Here is a 13,804-nt window from a genome sequence, read left to right as displayed (position 1 = left end):
ATGACTCTTACAAATAAAAAGTTAAAATAAAACAAAATGCAGAAAACAAACCTACTGATAGAAACTATTCGTAAATGCACTTTGCACTATTTTTTTTTGTGTTTTTAGAAACAGTTTTGCCTTTTTTGTTTAGTTTTGTATTTCATCACTTATTTAGTATGTGGGAGAGGTGACTCATTTAAAGTAGGAATAGTACCCATTGCTACCATTTGAACTTCCTATACTCAGCTCTTGTAGGAGGGAGAGAGGGTCGCTGTTCTTTTTGACCTGTTCAGGGCGAACAGCTCGGGGTTTGGGTGGAGCGCGGAGGGCGCTGGCATAGGACATGGTGGGTGGTTTGCTTAAATTTGGACCCCCCTGGCTGGCCTCTGCGGGAGTCTGTGGCGGCGGCGGTGGAGGCGGCTGCTGCTGCTGCTGCTGCTGCTGCTGCTGCTGCTTGTTATTGGGCATGAGAGGAGGAAACTGTCCAAGGTGCTGAAGGGAGTTGAGGGAGTGCGGATGCGGTTGCTGTGCTGCTGTGGCCTCGGCCTTCACCTGCTCCTCCGTCTGACGAAGGGCCTTGGAAGCTGCAGGGAGAAGACACGGGTAGAGGATTGGAAAAAGACAGAGGGTAAGTTAGACTTGGGTAGAACATAATAAAAACAACTCTGTGTAAAAGAACATGAAGCCTGACGACAGCGTATTTGGCGATACCTACCCATAAGGTCCCGGTGCTGAGCGAGAGTGCCGGCTCCGTTACATGGAATGTTCTGGAACGGACCGGGACCCCCACCATTACTGGGCCAGAGGTCATGGCCAGAGGGGTAACCGTAGGGGGCATGTGGATGCTGATGATGCTGTATGTGCGGATGAGGGTGGTCCTGGGGGTCTGACGGACAGGGCTGGGACTGCTGGGACAGGGCGTTGTGGGTGTTGGCTGGAGACGATTCATCAGGGTAGCTGGAGGAGATGCGGCGCTGATAGAGGGGCCGGCCTGGACCTCTGGGTTCATACTGTACACACAGGAAGAGGAAAAAGGCGAGAACAAGATATGAAGACAGACAAAATGGTGGGCAATATGACCTTAAAAATAAAAGAGACTTGCATCCCTTCATAGCACTTACTGATTGAGTTATGGACACAAAATAAAGTATTTGTCAAATGACTGTTGTATACTCTTACAAACTGCACCATTGCTGTGCACAGAGCAACACAGAGTCAATATAACCACTCCCTCTAGTGCAGGTCTTACTCATTTATCAGATCTTACTTGAGACTGATAAAAATAAGACTGAGATGAGATTGTTTATCTTATAATGAGTATACGAAGGCACACATGTAATCCATCCTCTTATAATATAGCATTTGAGCGACACATACATACATACATACATATTCATGTACATACATATTCAGGTATATTTAAGACAGGTGATGCCCAACTTCCCCCTTTTACAGAAAGTGTAAGACAGGTCAGACTGATTTAATTGATTCATAAAATCACAGATAATAATCCAAATAAATGAATAACCCTTACCTCATCTACATTGTGAAGGGCTGTGGCTGCTGATGTTCTGGGGGACAGTGGGTGGTAGGACTCCTGGCCTGGACCTTGACTTTGTTGGTGTTGTTGTTGTTGCTGCTGCTGCTGCTGCTGCTGCTGCTGTTGCTGTTGTTGTTGTTGTTGTTGTTGTTGTTGTTGTTGTTGCTGCTGCTGCTGTTGCTGTTGCTGTTGCTGTTGTTGCTGTTGCTGCTGCTGCTGCTGCTGCTGCTGCTGGTGCTGGTGCTGATGGTGAAGTTGCATCAGGTGGACTTGCTCCTGCCTGCTGGGGTGAGCCATGATGGGCAGTCCATAAGGAAGGCCGTGGCCCTGGTTCCCCAACAGGTGGTTCTGTTGTGATGGGCTCACTGATGCAGCCCCAGCATGAGACCACTGGGCCTCTTGCAGAAGATATTTGACCTGGGAGGGAGGAGGGCTGGCAGAGTGGGCTTGTGGCTGATGTGGGTAGCTACCAGTATTATACAGGGGGTTCCCCGGGTGCTGCTGCTGCAGAGCTGGGTTGTTGAGAAGGTTGTCGTTAAGGAGATCGCGGCCGGTGTCATGGGAGTAAGGTCCTGATGGGAAAGGGCCGGCATGATTGGAGGGGGCAGCTAAAGAGGATGAAGGGTCACCTGAGGCACGGGACTGGGATTGGCGGTACTGGAGGAGACGAGATTGAGGCGGAGGCTGCATCTCAGCTGCTTCCCTGGGTTCAGGCTGTTCCTGTGGGGGCATTTCTCTCAAGAGACCCGGGTACCTGGGAATTGAAAATGTATTTTTTTACACTTGAGCTTGGTATCATGTTTGCAAGCAACAGCAAGGGGAAAAAAATATTTGGGAGGGACAATAACGAGGGTTAACAAGCAGCAACCAACAAAAAGAACATTCAGCAATAGCAAGAAGTTATCTTGTTTTGTCTAGATCTACTTTACACAAGCTTTTTAAAATCTGGCCAATATTTTCAATGTTCACTATCAAAATTGTAATATTTCTTTGGTACTAAGTTATCAAACCATTAAATATGACAAATAATACAAACTGGTGTTTAGTCTAACCTGGTGAAAGGTGGCCCTGTGGGGGCAGAAGTAACAGCTTCATCCTCCATATTGGCACTAAGGCCCCAACTAGCTGCCCGGAGCAGCTGATGGGGGAAGCGAGCCATGCCGGGCTGAGCAAGGTGGGCGAGCTGTTGGGGAAGAGGGAAGGCGACACTGCCCTGGAGAAAAGGGCCTGCTGCCTCGCCCCACTGGCCCAGCCTGGCAGCCTGCTGCTGCTGCTGCTGGCTCAGGGCCTCTAGAGCCAAGGGACCCTGAAGGTCTGAAAGGGCAACCACGTGATTAGCTTAAGTCGCTGGTGTTGTAGGCTAAGGTACTGTACACTGTTGAATTTAGTATGTCTTTAAACTTCACTTTAAACTCCTTTCCTTTGGTTTTCTTTGTTATACATTCATAATATAACATAATGTCAGTTGATGAATTAATTAAAATAATACAAATAAAAATACCAAACAAATCATCATTTCGCCTTAAGGCTTTAAGGATGTTTGGACAATTTCCCTTTGCCCAACAACAAAATAAAATATGATGCTCTACTCACCCAGGCTATCTCCCATGCTTACATCCTGTCCATCCTCCCCAAAGCTGTTGACCCTGTTATGCTGTGACAGGCCTGGGTGGTGCCCCGCTGGGTGGCCCATAGGAGTCCTAATGGAGCTACTCATCTCCTCCACCCCTCCAGAATCTGGCCCATCCAAAGTGGGAGACTGGACAGCCCTGTGAGGGGGTATGGGGCCACTGAAGAAGGAGGCATTGTGGCTACCACCAGTGTAGGCAGGGCTGAGCTGTTGCTGCTGCTGCTGCTGACTCTGTTGGGCCATCCCTGGGTGTTGAGGCTGGCTGACCCGATAAGGAAGCCTGGAGACTGGATACTGTGGGGGAAAGGCTCTTCCACTGGCCGGATGTGGAGGAAAAGCTGGGTTGGGTGGTGCCAGGTGGTAGTTGAGGCTTCTTTGGGCAGCTGAGGGATCTTTTCGATGGAGCAGCGCATTGGGAAATCCAACAAGCCCATCTGACTGTGAGTCTAGATTTCGACTTTGGCCTGTGTCCAAATCTCCCTGGACCAAAAAAGAAACACCAATCCAAACACCATAAGAAAGACTCACGAGCTTTGGTAAAGTGGGTCTACATAACAGAGACAAGTTACTTCTGGTTAAAAATAATAAAAGAAAATACATGAATGTCAACTACTTGCCTGTTTTTCCTTCATGTCTACGGTTTTCCTCTCTGGTGTCTGAAGACGGCTTTGTTCTGACTTTGGACATCCTTCTAATTTACCTAAGAAAAAGTCAAAACCAAAAACAAACGTATTACCATTTGCTTGGCTATTCAATACAGTTATTTCTTTTGATTTGATGGCATAAAATAACAGTAATTTGTGATTTTGGGTGGTTGCTTAATGTGGTAATTAAAATCAAGGCACACCATTTCTGATGGGGTCTGCCTGAAGCTCCTTGTCAGGGCTGGGCTGGCCCATTCCTAGAGGAGAGGGGTGGGTCACCCCACTGTAAGGGATGGGGGAGCCTCGATTCTGGGCCTGCAACAGATTAAAGTTGTAGGCCATGGCTGCTGGGTGGCTCATGATGCGAGGGTCCACAGCAAAGCGATTCTGGTAACCTGGCCAAGGCAACTTAGGAAAATAAACACAGATTGAAAGATTATTGATCAATACATCATGACAGAGAAGAGGATAGGGAGGTAAACACACCGTGGATTGTGGGCAATACATTACTGATAATGGTGATTAGAAGCAGTAAGTGTTGGTCCTTAGTTAGTTAGTTAGTTAAATCATGATCACAAGTGCACACACCATCTAAGGAGTATGAACTATGACATTAATGGTTGAATGGTAATGCCTATACATACTTTAATTCTGTCTTATTTGTAGTAGAAACCATGTGGAGCTTCATTATCCATACAATAGGGAATACCACACGTAATATACATTTTACATAATAACAGAGGTCTATAGTAAGCTGCAAAGCATTTGAGTAATATGACTCAAAGAAAAGTTATATTGACAAATTATTTCTGTGATATACTAACAGTGAGAGGAAAAGCAAATGTCCACATAGAAGAGAAGCTATTAAAATATTTATGTTCAGTGAGAGGAAACCTATGAGATATTAGTAGTTACTAGTAGTAGTATAATATATCACTTTGACATTTGTTACAAATTGGCTCACATTGGCTAAGTATACAGGCTTATACACGGATCTGTCAGTTTGTCACAAGAAGCAAAAAACTTACCGGCAAGGGCATGGACATGACCATGTTTCCACCATACACGGCTGGAACGTAGAGGATACTGGCACCTGTATGGGGATCTATCCTCTGAACAGGACTGGGTGACTTTCCCATTCCAGCTGGAGTGCCACCCAAGGGTGGTGTGAATGCCCGAATAGGGTTTCCCATCAGCACGGCTGGATTGGGTTGGACTGCAATGAGAGAGGGTGTCAAGGTAATACAAGGAAATGCATATGGAATTTAACCTTAATGTGGTGATACATTGATAGTAGGCAAGGCATATCCAATTATTCATAGCTTGGAAAATGTAAGATAATACACTGTATAATTCTATAAGAGAGGAGGGCAAAATATAAATAGCTGATGGCCAACCTGTATCAATGCTGATATGTAGGGCAGAAAGAAGTGACTTGCACAGATTCTTTTTTCAGTTGAGGCTAATGTAGCTGCTGACAATCTGCAAATGTAAGCAACTGAAACAAACTGATTGTCTTCCCCTAGTAAGCATCGTATTAACATCTCCTTGCAGTGTTGCTGCATGGCTCGGATGGCTTCAATAGCTTCAGGCCTTCATGCATCCATCTGGGCTGCTGCATTAGACTGGCTCATATCAAGCTGTCCAGACGTGTGCTTGTTTGTGTGAAGGAAATGCTGTGTGGATGGAATTTACTTTTATACATGCTTGTAAGTGTAAATATTGTCAGTTATATTTTAGTCAATTTCAACTGTTTTAGAGTACTTCTACAAGGACACTGACTTTTTGATGCCGAGTTGATCAATGGTGGATTATGTCTTCGTAATATATACCTTTCTGGGATAGTTGTCTAAATACAGTACAGTTCCTGTAGGGTGTTCAGGCATTGTTTAGAAAAGTTTGAATTCATCTATAAAGATTTATATATATTTGTCTTGTAATGTAGGTAAAGGAAAGAAATCAAATGCAAATAAGATTTGAGACTCCTCTGTTGCCCATTTCCTTTGTCTTCTTCACTGACATGAAGGCATGTTAACATTCTACCAGCCTGCCCATGAAATTACTTTTGATTGTAATTTTCTATGGTTCCACTTCTGCATATGACCCACAGTGCAGGATGAGTTACTGACAAAAAATTAAAGCTACAGAAAAAGTCTGGAATTCAGACATAAAAAATAAGAATAAAACTTTTTATATTTGTCAAACAACAACAACAACAACAACAACAACAGAAAGGCATTACCAGGAGCACAAGGTAACAGTACAGGAAAGGCCCTTTTCAAAATATGCTACCCTTTAACATTCAGATAATAAACAGTGGTAAACGTGGGAATAGGGATACACTCACCATATCCGTCAGGTGGAAGGTGCTCTGTATGGTTTGCATGTTTCCCCTGTAAGACAAAGGAATCATTAGGACTTCATTCATCACACTTGGCTTGTTTTTTCAGGTTTTGTAATAGAAGATTTAAAGATAGACTCACAACCTTCCACAACATGCAATATTTGAAAGACACATAAGGGCCATCACACTGCATTGGGAGAAATATTCCTTAATAACACACATGGTCAGAGTAGTTCATTCTGAATCAACTTTGAGACCGCATTTGAGTTTTTCATGCTATAAAGTCAACATGTCTGCCAAGAAAGATCGATTTTTCTGTTACTAGATGACAATAACTAGACACCCTCGCTAATCTCTTTCCATCTCTTTCCTTCCGACAGAATCCCCAGCAGGCTTCACAATACAGCTCCATCTACTGTATGTGTAGACAGAGAGTTTGAATTGAATCCTGATCAATGCTGAGAACACATGTATGAATGAAAGTATGCATAAGCATAATTATTCATGTCAGGGTGAGCACATGCACACAAACACAGATAACACTGGGCTCATGAGATCTCCCCGTACCTAAGTTTAGGTGGACCCTATCTGGTGTATTATTAATCATTACAGGCAAGTATACACAACAATCTACTTTGAGCTCTTTCAGTAGCTGGTTTTGTAGCACGCAGTCCCTCCCAGTTGATTGTGGTGTTAACAGATAGTCCTTGACAGCGAGTATGCTTCCTTGGAGGAGGCAGAAATGAATGACATTCTCCATTCCATGTGATCCACTATGTCGCTATGCTGATATTATATAAAGCTGGTAGTATTTACTTCTCAGGTAAGGAACACTCATCATATTACCAGGTGACTACAGTGATTCTGTGGAATTATGTTACATAATTCTTATAATCATAAAAAGCATTAGGTACATAAACAACACTTGTTTTTTTCATTATTTAGCTTACTACAACTACTTTTACTATTACGACTGCAGTCTTTGGCACTAGCACTTTGGCATCAAGTATTTTAGCAAGTAGTTATGAAGAAAGCATGGAAAACAATTTTTAACACCTGATATGATAATATAACCAGTCCAACACCACCACAAACTATGCCCTGAAAAATGATCACAGCACATAAATAACGACTGAACGTAACAGGACTGACTTGTTATAGAAATGCTGTACGGTGTTCCTGGTATTTTGCAAACCACCTTCAAACCCAGACGGAACATGTTTGAAAGTTGCAAAATGAGACTAATTCTGCAAATTAGACATTTATATATTAGGTTGTGAATGCAGAAATCCATCATATACGCGTTATATAATTGCAAATGCTGAAAGACATCCTGACTATATTGAAACCACTTTGTGAGACATAGCCCAGGTTCCAACTAAAGTCTACGTTCAGTAAACAAAGTCAAATTGGCCAGAGCCTCCTTTCCTGCCAGCCTCACACACACCATAGGCAATGTTTATTGACTCTTAAAATATGGTTATACTTGTGAGGCTGCATCCAGATTGAGCTGAGGAGCGGCCAAACTATGTAATAAACAACGAGATAAATATTTTAGTTCCATGTAAAAAAGGTTTGATTTAATACAGCATCTTTTGTATTGGCATGATATTGCAAACAAATATAAAAAAATGCCTATTGTAAAAGTCTCACCAAATATGCAATTATGTAACATGTAGTGTTTAGTGCGAGTAGGATCCCCTTCTTAAAAATGACTGAGGTCTGAGATATTGTCGCCGTGGCAGCTTCGACGGGCTGCTATTTTAGGGCGTAACATTAACTGAGCAATGCCAGACACAGCAGACTGAAAATGGTGCCCATGGTCAAGTGCTGGGGTTATTTGATCACCTGTGTCATAAATGAGTTCAATAGTGGCGAAGACCGACAAGGATGTTGCTGAACATTTGTCTCTTATGATCAATATGATAAAATACAAGATGACCGTATACCAACTGTCATACAGGGCTCTTGGTTGCTTGTAATGTTGCATTATTTACCCTACAGTGCAGCAAGGGAGGACTCACAACGCACAAAGAGAGCAAAAAAGGAATTCAGACTAGTGACTGGATTTTAAATACTTCTATTTGATACCACACAGGGCTGTACAGGCTATGAAAAAATGTTTCTCAGTGCAAAATGAGGCAAGCATGACGATGAGTCACCCTATATGTGGGTTATTCTACAGGTGCACCTAGTATTTAAAATCCAGACTCTACTCTGAATTCCTTCTTTGCTCTCTGTGTGTGAGTCCTCCCTTGCAGCATTGTAACTCTTTCCCTGACTACCGCACCAGAGAAGAAGACAAACAAAGTTTTTCCAGCTGAACTAAAAACGCAAACAAAAACAAAAAGGAGAACATGGCTCCAGTTTGTCTGTGTAAAACTCATGTGAGTATCAGAGTGCAGCAGTGATATAGTTTGGTTTCCAATTGCACACTTGGCACACTCCATCTGTCAGTGACGTGGTGATGTGTTGTACTGTGCTGGGGTATTCTATGGCAAGAGGTTGCAGGGTGTTGGAGAGAAAGAGATACAAGAAAGACTGTAATGGAGACAAACACTCAAGAATCTGTGCTAAGAGGAAGTCAGACTAGTTTAAAAAAATAAGTTATAAATAACTGTTAAAAAAAGTGGTAATTGTACTTGTAAATCCTCCTTCCCCAATTAAAATGACACTAAGAAAAAGCTTTTTAATATGAGACATATTTTACCACAAGTGTCATAGTCTTGCATACTTGCACCAAAACACCATCTGTGTCAAAAAACAGCACTTCACAATATGAAGTCAACTGAAGCATATATTTCTAGTAAAAATCGATGCCCAACAACGAACATACTGTATGCTTTGTGTTTAAATGAGATATATCTCAAAGTAACTGTAAACACAAATTGTATAAAGTCTTTTCTGCCCTTGGACATACTAATGTTTTGATTGTTTATCACATTTAATCAAGTAGATTTAATATTTTTGCACAATGATCATCTGGAGAAATAGTGCAAAATCTCTACAAATAGATTTATTAACCAACTCTTTTGATCTCACAGTTAAGCTCACTCAAAAGGTGAGGCAATATTGGTCATCAGCGGCAAATGTGAAAAAAGTGTCACTAACACCAACGACACAGGTTTTATTAAAAGCTAGGTGAGACACTTTTTAAAATTTAAGAATTAATCTATTATTAAATGACATTTGCATGGGTTGTTTTGGCTGTATACCACAGTGGGTGCATCAACCATGTACAGAGGTACCAAGACTGCTCCGACCTTTAAATTAGCAACATGCTGTATATGCTGAAGGGAACAATTCATTACATACTGGTAGCACTGTGTGTGTGCGCTTGTGAGCTACATGGTATGACTGTGTAGAGAGGGAGAGAGAGGGGGAGGGAGAGAGAGAGAGAGAGAGAGAGAGAGGGAGAGAGAGGGGGAGGGGGAGGGAGAGGGGGAGGGAGAGGGAGAGGGAGAGAGAGAGAGAGAGAGAGAGAGAGAGAGAGAGAGAGAGAGAGAGAGAGAGAGAGAGAGAGAGAGAGAAACTGTGTCTCTAAAGCCGGCTGATGCTGCGGAGCTGTGGCTCATTAGGCCCAGTGGGTGATGGCAGCAGGTTGGCAGCTGTGGTGATTTCGTTAACCTTTACCTCAGGGTAGGCAGGGAGGACAGACAGACACACAAACACATTTCAACCCGAGCTAAACAGTCAAACACATCCTTCCGCCAAGCCTGTGATGCTAATTTCCTATCTGTGTTACGACCATAAAGTAATTTCCTGTGGTGAAAATTAAACAGACGTTTTAATAGATATGTGCTTTGTGTCCACATGTGCAAAGCTTTGATAATTTTTCCTCTCTAAAGACAAGAAGCACTTATTCCTGATAATTTCCTTACTATTTCTACAAACCAAAAAATGGTTACCTAGCATATACATTAACATAGAACCCTTTTTAAACATTTGAGCTTCCCCCAGTCTTCAGTATTTGCAGAAGAAAAATAGCAGTTGCATATCCAGTAATGCCATTGTTTGACAGAATCTATTTAGATCAGCCTTTCTTCAATCGTCCTCTAATTTCTACAGTTTAGTGTCAGGATTCTTAAAGCCCATATTGAAAATGCCACTCCCTTATCACTTACTTTAGGGGGTGACTGCTGCTGTTGCTGCTGCTGCTGCTGCTGCTGCTGCTGCTGTGGACCCTGCTTGTTAGAGGGTGGCTGCGCATGTTGAGGATGTGGATGATGGTGGGGATGGAGGGCCTGCGAAGAAGAGTGGTGCCCTTGCATGGGCCTGAGGGCGCGGGGGATGAACTCTGGGGCCAATGGGTTCAGGACGTAGGTCTTCTTCAGCTCCAGGGCCTCCAGCTGAGCCTTAATCTGCTCAAAGGTGATGCCATGTAGGCTCGAGTTCTCGTGGCAGATGGAGACAAAGTGCTCCCAGAATTTTCTGGAAAGGGCAAAAAGAGGAAACAACAGACGGAGAGAAGTTTTACTTCTATTCTGCTTTATCTCTCCTTGTTTACATTGAGTGTTTCATGGATCATCTTGTTGATTTTCTTTCCTGCTGGCAGTGTAACAAATCACTCCTTTGGGGCTGAATAGTGAAGATCAAGTCCAAAACAAATGTGGAAAAAGCATGCGTAAATCACATAGAGAGGAGAGGGAAAATGAGGAAAAGTAAAATCAGCAAAAAGATGAAGCACAAAAAAAAGCAGAAAGAAAATTAAATCCAGGGGGGCAAAATGGGAGCAGCCAGAAAGCAAGAATGAAAAGAACAAAGAGCGCAACAATAATCTCTCAGTAGACTGTCTACAAATGAGCTGTCAGCTTTGACGAATACAGTCATGAGAACAGCCAAATAATTATCACCAAAATGGAAAGTCATGTTTAAAGGAATAATGGAATAATTAACTTTTTTCCTTCAGCCTTATATTGGTCCTCATACAGGAGGAGCAGTCAAACAAGAGTGGGCAGAAAATCCACAATATTAGTGTGTTGTAAAACATATATCATCAACATGTTGAGGTTCAGTACATTGTGCAGGTTATTTGCGGTTTCAACATTATATTAAAGTAGTTACAGCAGCTCATCACATAACCAGTTCACTTTGTAAAACTGATTCACAACACAGGGATCTGCAAGAAAATATTTGATATAGCCTCAACCTTTAGCTACACCTACGATACTCCCTATCTCACTGTATCTAAACACTTCCTGCAGCTGCTTCACTTTCATTCCTGGGAGGAGGCAAAATGTTGGTCATCCATTCATTTTGGACACATCAATTTAATTGCTCTGACTCTGCAGGATGACATTTGCAAACAACCACAACAGCAAAAGACCTGACATGTTACGACAGCAGAGGCAAAACTCACAGTTGCTATGGAGACGGGAGGTGGAGAGCGGGGTGAATGAGTTAAAGAGATTCAAATAGGGATATGGGGTGGCAGCAAATGGTGTTTCCTCTCATAGCTATATGAAACTATGATGAAAACCCAAAGCTCAATAAATGGAAGGAAACAAACAGGTGTCCACGTCTAGCCTGAACAAATTGGTCGGAACTTTAATAGCTGATTTAATAGGATCTCTGTGATATATAATGTCCACATTGATACACAAGGGTGAAACACATGCCACAAAAACACTAAGGTCATTACTGAAGTTTGGGGTTGCTTTTGGGTGATCCTTTAGATTTACCACATTACAAGAATAGTCATTCACTATAACGGACCTATCACTTTACATAAAGATCTGTTGTGTTACAGTATTAAAGGCTTAGGTCAAAAGTATCTACCTGCAGCGTCCAACAGAGCACAGTGCTATGGGGTCTCCCACAACTGCAACCAGGGACTGGGCTCTGGTGATGGCCGTGTTGAGTAGCTTGTAGTTGGAGAGGAATCCATAGTCAAGGTCCTCTGTTGAGTCCTCAACGAGCTGCTCTTTACGTTTGATGGCCGTCTGCTTGTGCTTGCAGGTATGCCGCGTCCGCACCGTGCTGAGGAACAGCACCCGGAACTGTTTACCTGCAAACATTTGTTCATTATGAAGTTTCTAAGGATGCTGGGAAGTGTTATACAAGTAAAACATTATTAGAAGATGCAAAAAGACCACAGAATCTTTCTATTTAACTCTTCTATTTCACCAATTTAGAAACACAGGGAAAACAGAGGTTACTCATGGTTGACACGTTGCTCCCTTACTAAGAAACAAGCAACAAAATTGCAATGAATGAAAACTGAACTTAATTTCTCCATTAGCTACCATAACATTTGATATCAGTGGAAACTGAAACCATTTGCATTCTGTTTTCTTAAGCTAATTTTGTTGCTACAAATGCAGGGGGGGGGGACAAATCACTAGAACCCACTAAATAGAAAATCTACTAATAATAATACTACTACTAATAATTTAATTTCTTATGACTCCAGAGGCTGTTGATGGAACACATCAACAAACATCATCTATGTGTGTGTGTGATTTCAAATTCTAAGCAATAACCAGAGTACACTTTTCCTGTGTTTGTGTGTGTTTGTGTGTGTGTGTGTGTGTGTGTGCGTGCGTGCGTACACACGTTCAATGTGTGATTAATGAGGAAGTTTATGACCTGTGGAAAGCAGCTGGATGCAATACATGTGGGAGCTGCATGAGACTGAAGCAGAGTAGAGATTGAGGGAAGAAACCCTTACTCATATTCTCATTATACTGGGACTGGACGATATGACGGGGACCATGAACACCAATAACCGCAGTGGAAGGTGGGGATTTGTCTTTAAGGTAATGTAGCTCTCATTTTAAGCATTTTGTGACTGAAGATAGACACTAACATCAGTGTTTCCCACAGGTTGAGAATTTACTTGTGGTGGTGGGTGGCGCGGCTTTGTGATGGGCGGGTTCAGTAATAAACTACCCATAGTCCAACTACCCCCATAAGTTAAAATAAGAGGTGCAACATTAATATTAACACATTAAATACGACAAGGCATTATTAGGCATCACGGTTCGGTCTGCACCTCGGTTTTGGGGTCACGGTTTGTTGGCACAGCAGGGAAAACAAAAGATGCTATGTCATTTATTTTGAAAAATGTAAACATACAACAGTGGCTCATTGGCTATAATTCTTAATGTAACAGTTGATGCACTCAAATACTTTCATAGTCTTTTTTTAAAAAAGATTATTTTTTGGGGCATTTTGCTTTAATTGACAGTGATAGAGAGGAAAGGTGGGAGATACTGATACAAAACATGACCACGTTGGTTAATACGACTCCTCACCTTGGACATTGAGCACTCTTTCCACGCTGACCTCATGCATTCTCTTCTTTCGGAGCTCAGCACGAATGCGGAACACTTGGTCAGCGTATGGTGACACCACTCCAATGCTGCCCTCGTCCAGCTTGCCCCAGGCCACTGGCCACTTCTTGCGCAACTCCTCCACCCGCTCCACAATCTCAAACACCTGAGGAGATGGAGGAGCAACATGAGGGAAAGAGGCGGCAACAAGGCTGAAATCCATGCTCTCTTCACACCATCCCTACACACACCTGACCTGAAAAAGGACTGTGGGAAGTCACGGACAAAGGGATATTTTCCACCCAGGTAAAAAGACAACAGGACAAAGGAGGTTTTATGTACAGTATGGCACTGAGGCATCAAAGTCAACCCATAAAATAGGAAGCTATG

The 13,804-nt window shown here is 42.6% G+C and overlaps 1 protein-coding gene across 1 annotated transcript in view; it reads right to left on the bottom strand.

The window, feature by feature from the left end:
• The window catches only part of helz (helicase with zinc finger), a 45,852-nt gene continuing 32,048 nt past the window's right edge, over positions 1 to 13,804 (bottom strand). Inside the window, exons 21-33 of the mRNA XM_070917123.1 lie at positions 13,397 to 13,580; positions 11,919 to 12,147; positions 10,265 to 10,571; positions 6,144 to 6,189; positions 4,825 to 5,012; positions 4,000 to 4,204; positions 3,770 to 3,852; positions 3,116 to 3,632; positions 2,575 to 2,836; positions 1,763 to 2,276; positions 1,517 to 1,669; positions 698 to 992; positions 1 to 566 (exon numbers count right to left, since the gene is read on the bottom strand). Coding sequence (XP_070773224.1) covers positions 175 to 566; positions 698 to 992; positions 1,517 to 1,669; positions 1,763 to 2,276; positions 2,575 to 2,836; positions 3,116 to 3,632; positions 3,770 to 3,852; positions 4,000 to 4,204; positions 4,825 to 5,012; positions 6,144 to 6,189; positions 10,265 to 10,571; positions 11,919 to 12,147; positions 13,397 to 13,580 — 3,375 coding nt within the window. The 3' untranslated portion in view covers positions 1 to 174. The remainder of the gene's footprint in view (positions 567 to 697; positions 993 to 1,516; positions 1,670 to 1,762; positions 2,277 to 2,574; positions 2,837 to 3,115; positions 3,633 to 3,769; positions 3,853 to 3,999; positions 4,205 to 4,824; positions 5,013 to 6,143; positions 6,190 to 10,264; positions 10,572 to 11,918; positions 12,148 to 13,396; positions 13,581 to 13,804) is intronic.

This window comes from Enoplosus armatus, chromosome 2, assembly GCF_043641665.1.
Source record: "Enoplosus armatus isolate fEnoArm2 chromosome 2, fEnoArm2.hap1, whole genome shotgun sequence".
NCBI lineage: Eukaryota > Metazoa > Chordata > Actinopteri > Centrarchiformes > Enoplosidae > Enoplosus > Enoplosus armatus.
The sequence above is the reverse complement of the archived record's forward strand: the minus strand, read 5'-3'. Positions and strand labels throughout refer to the sequence as shown.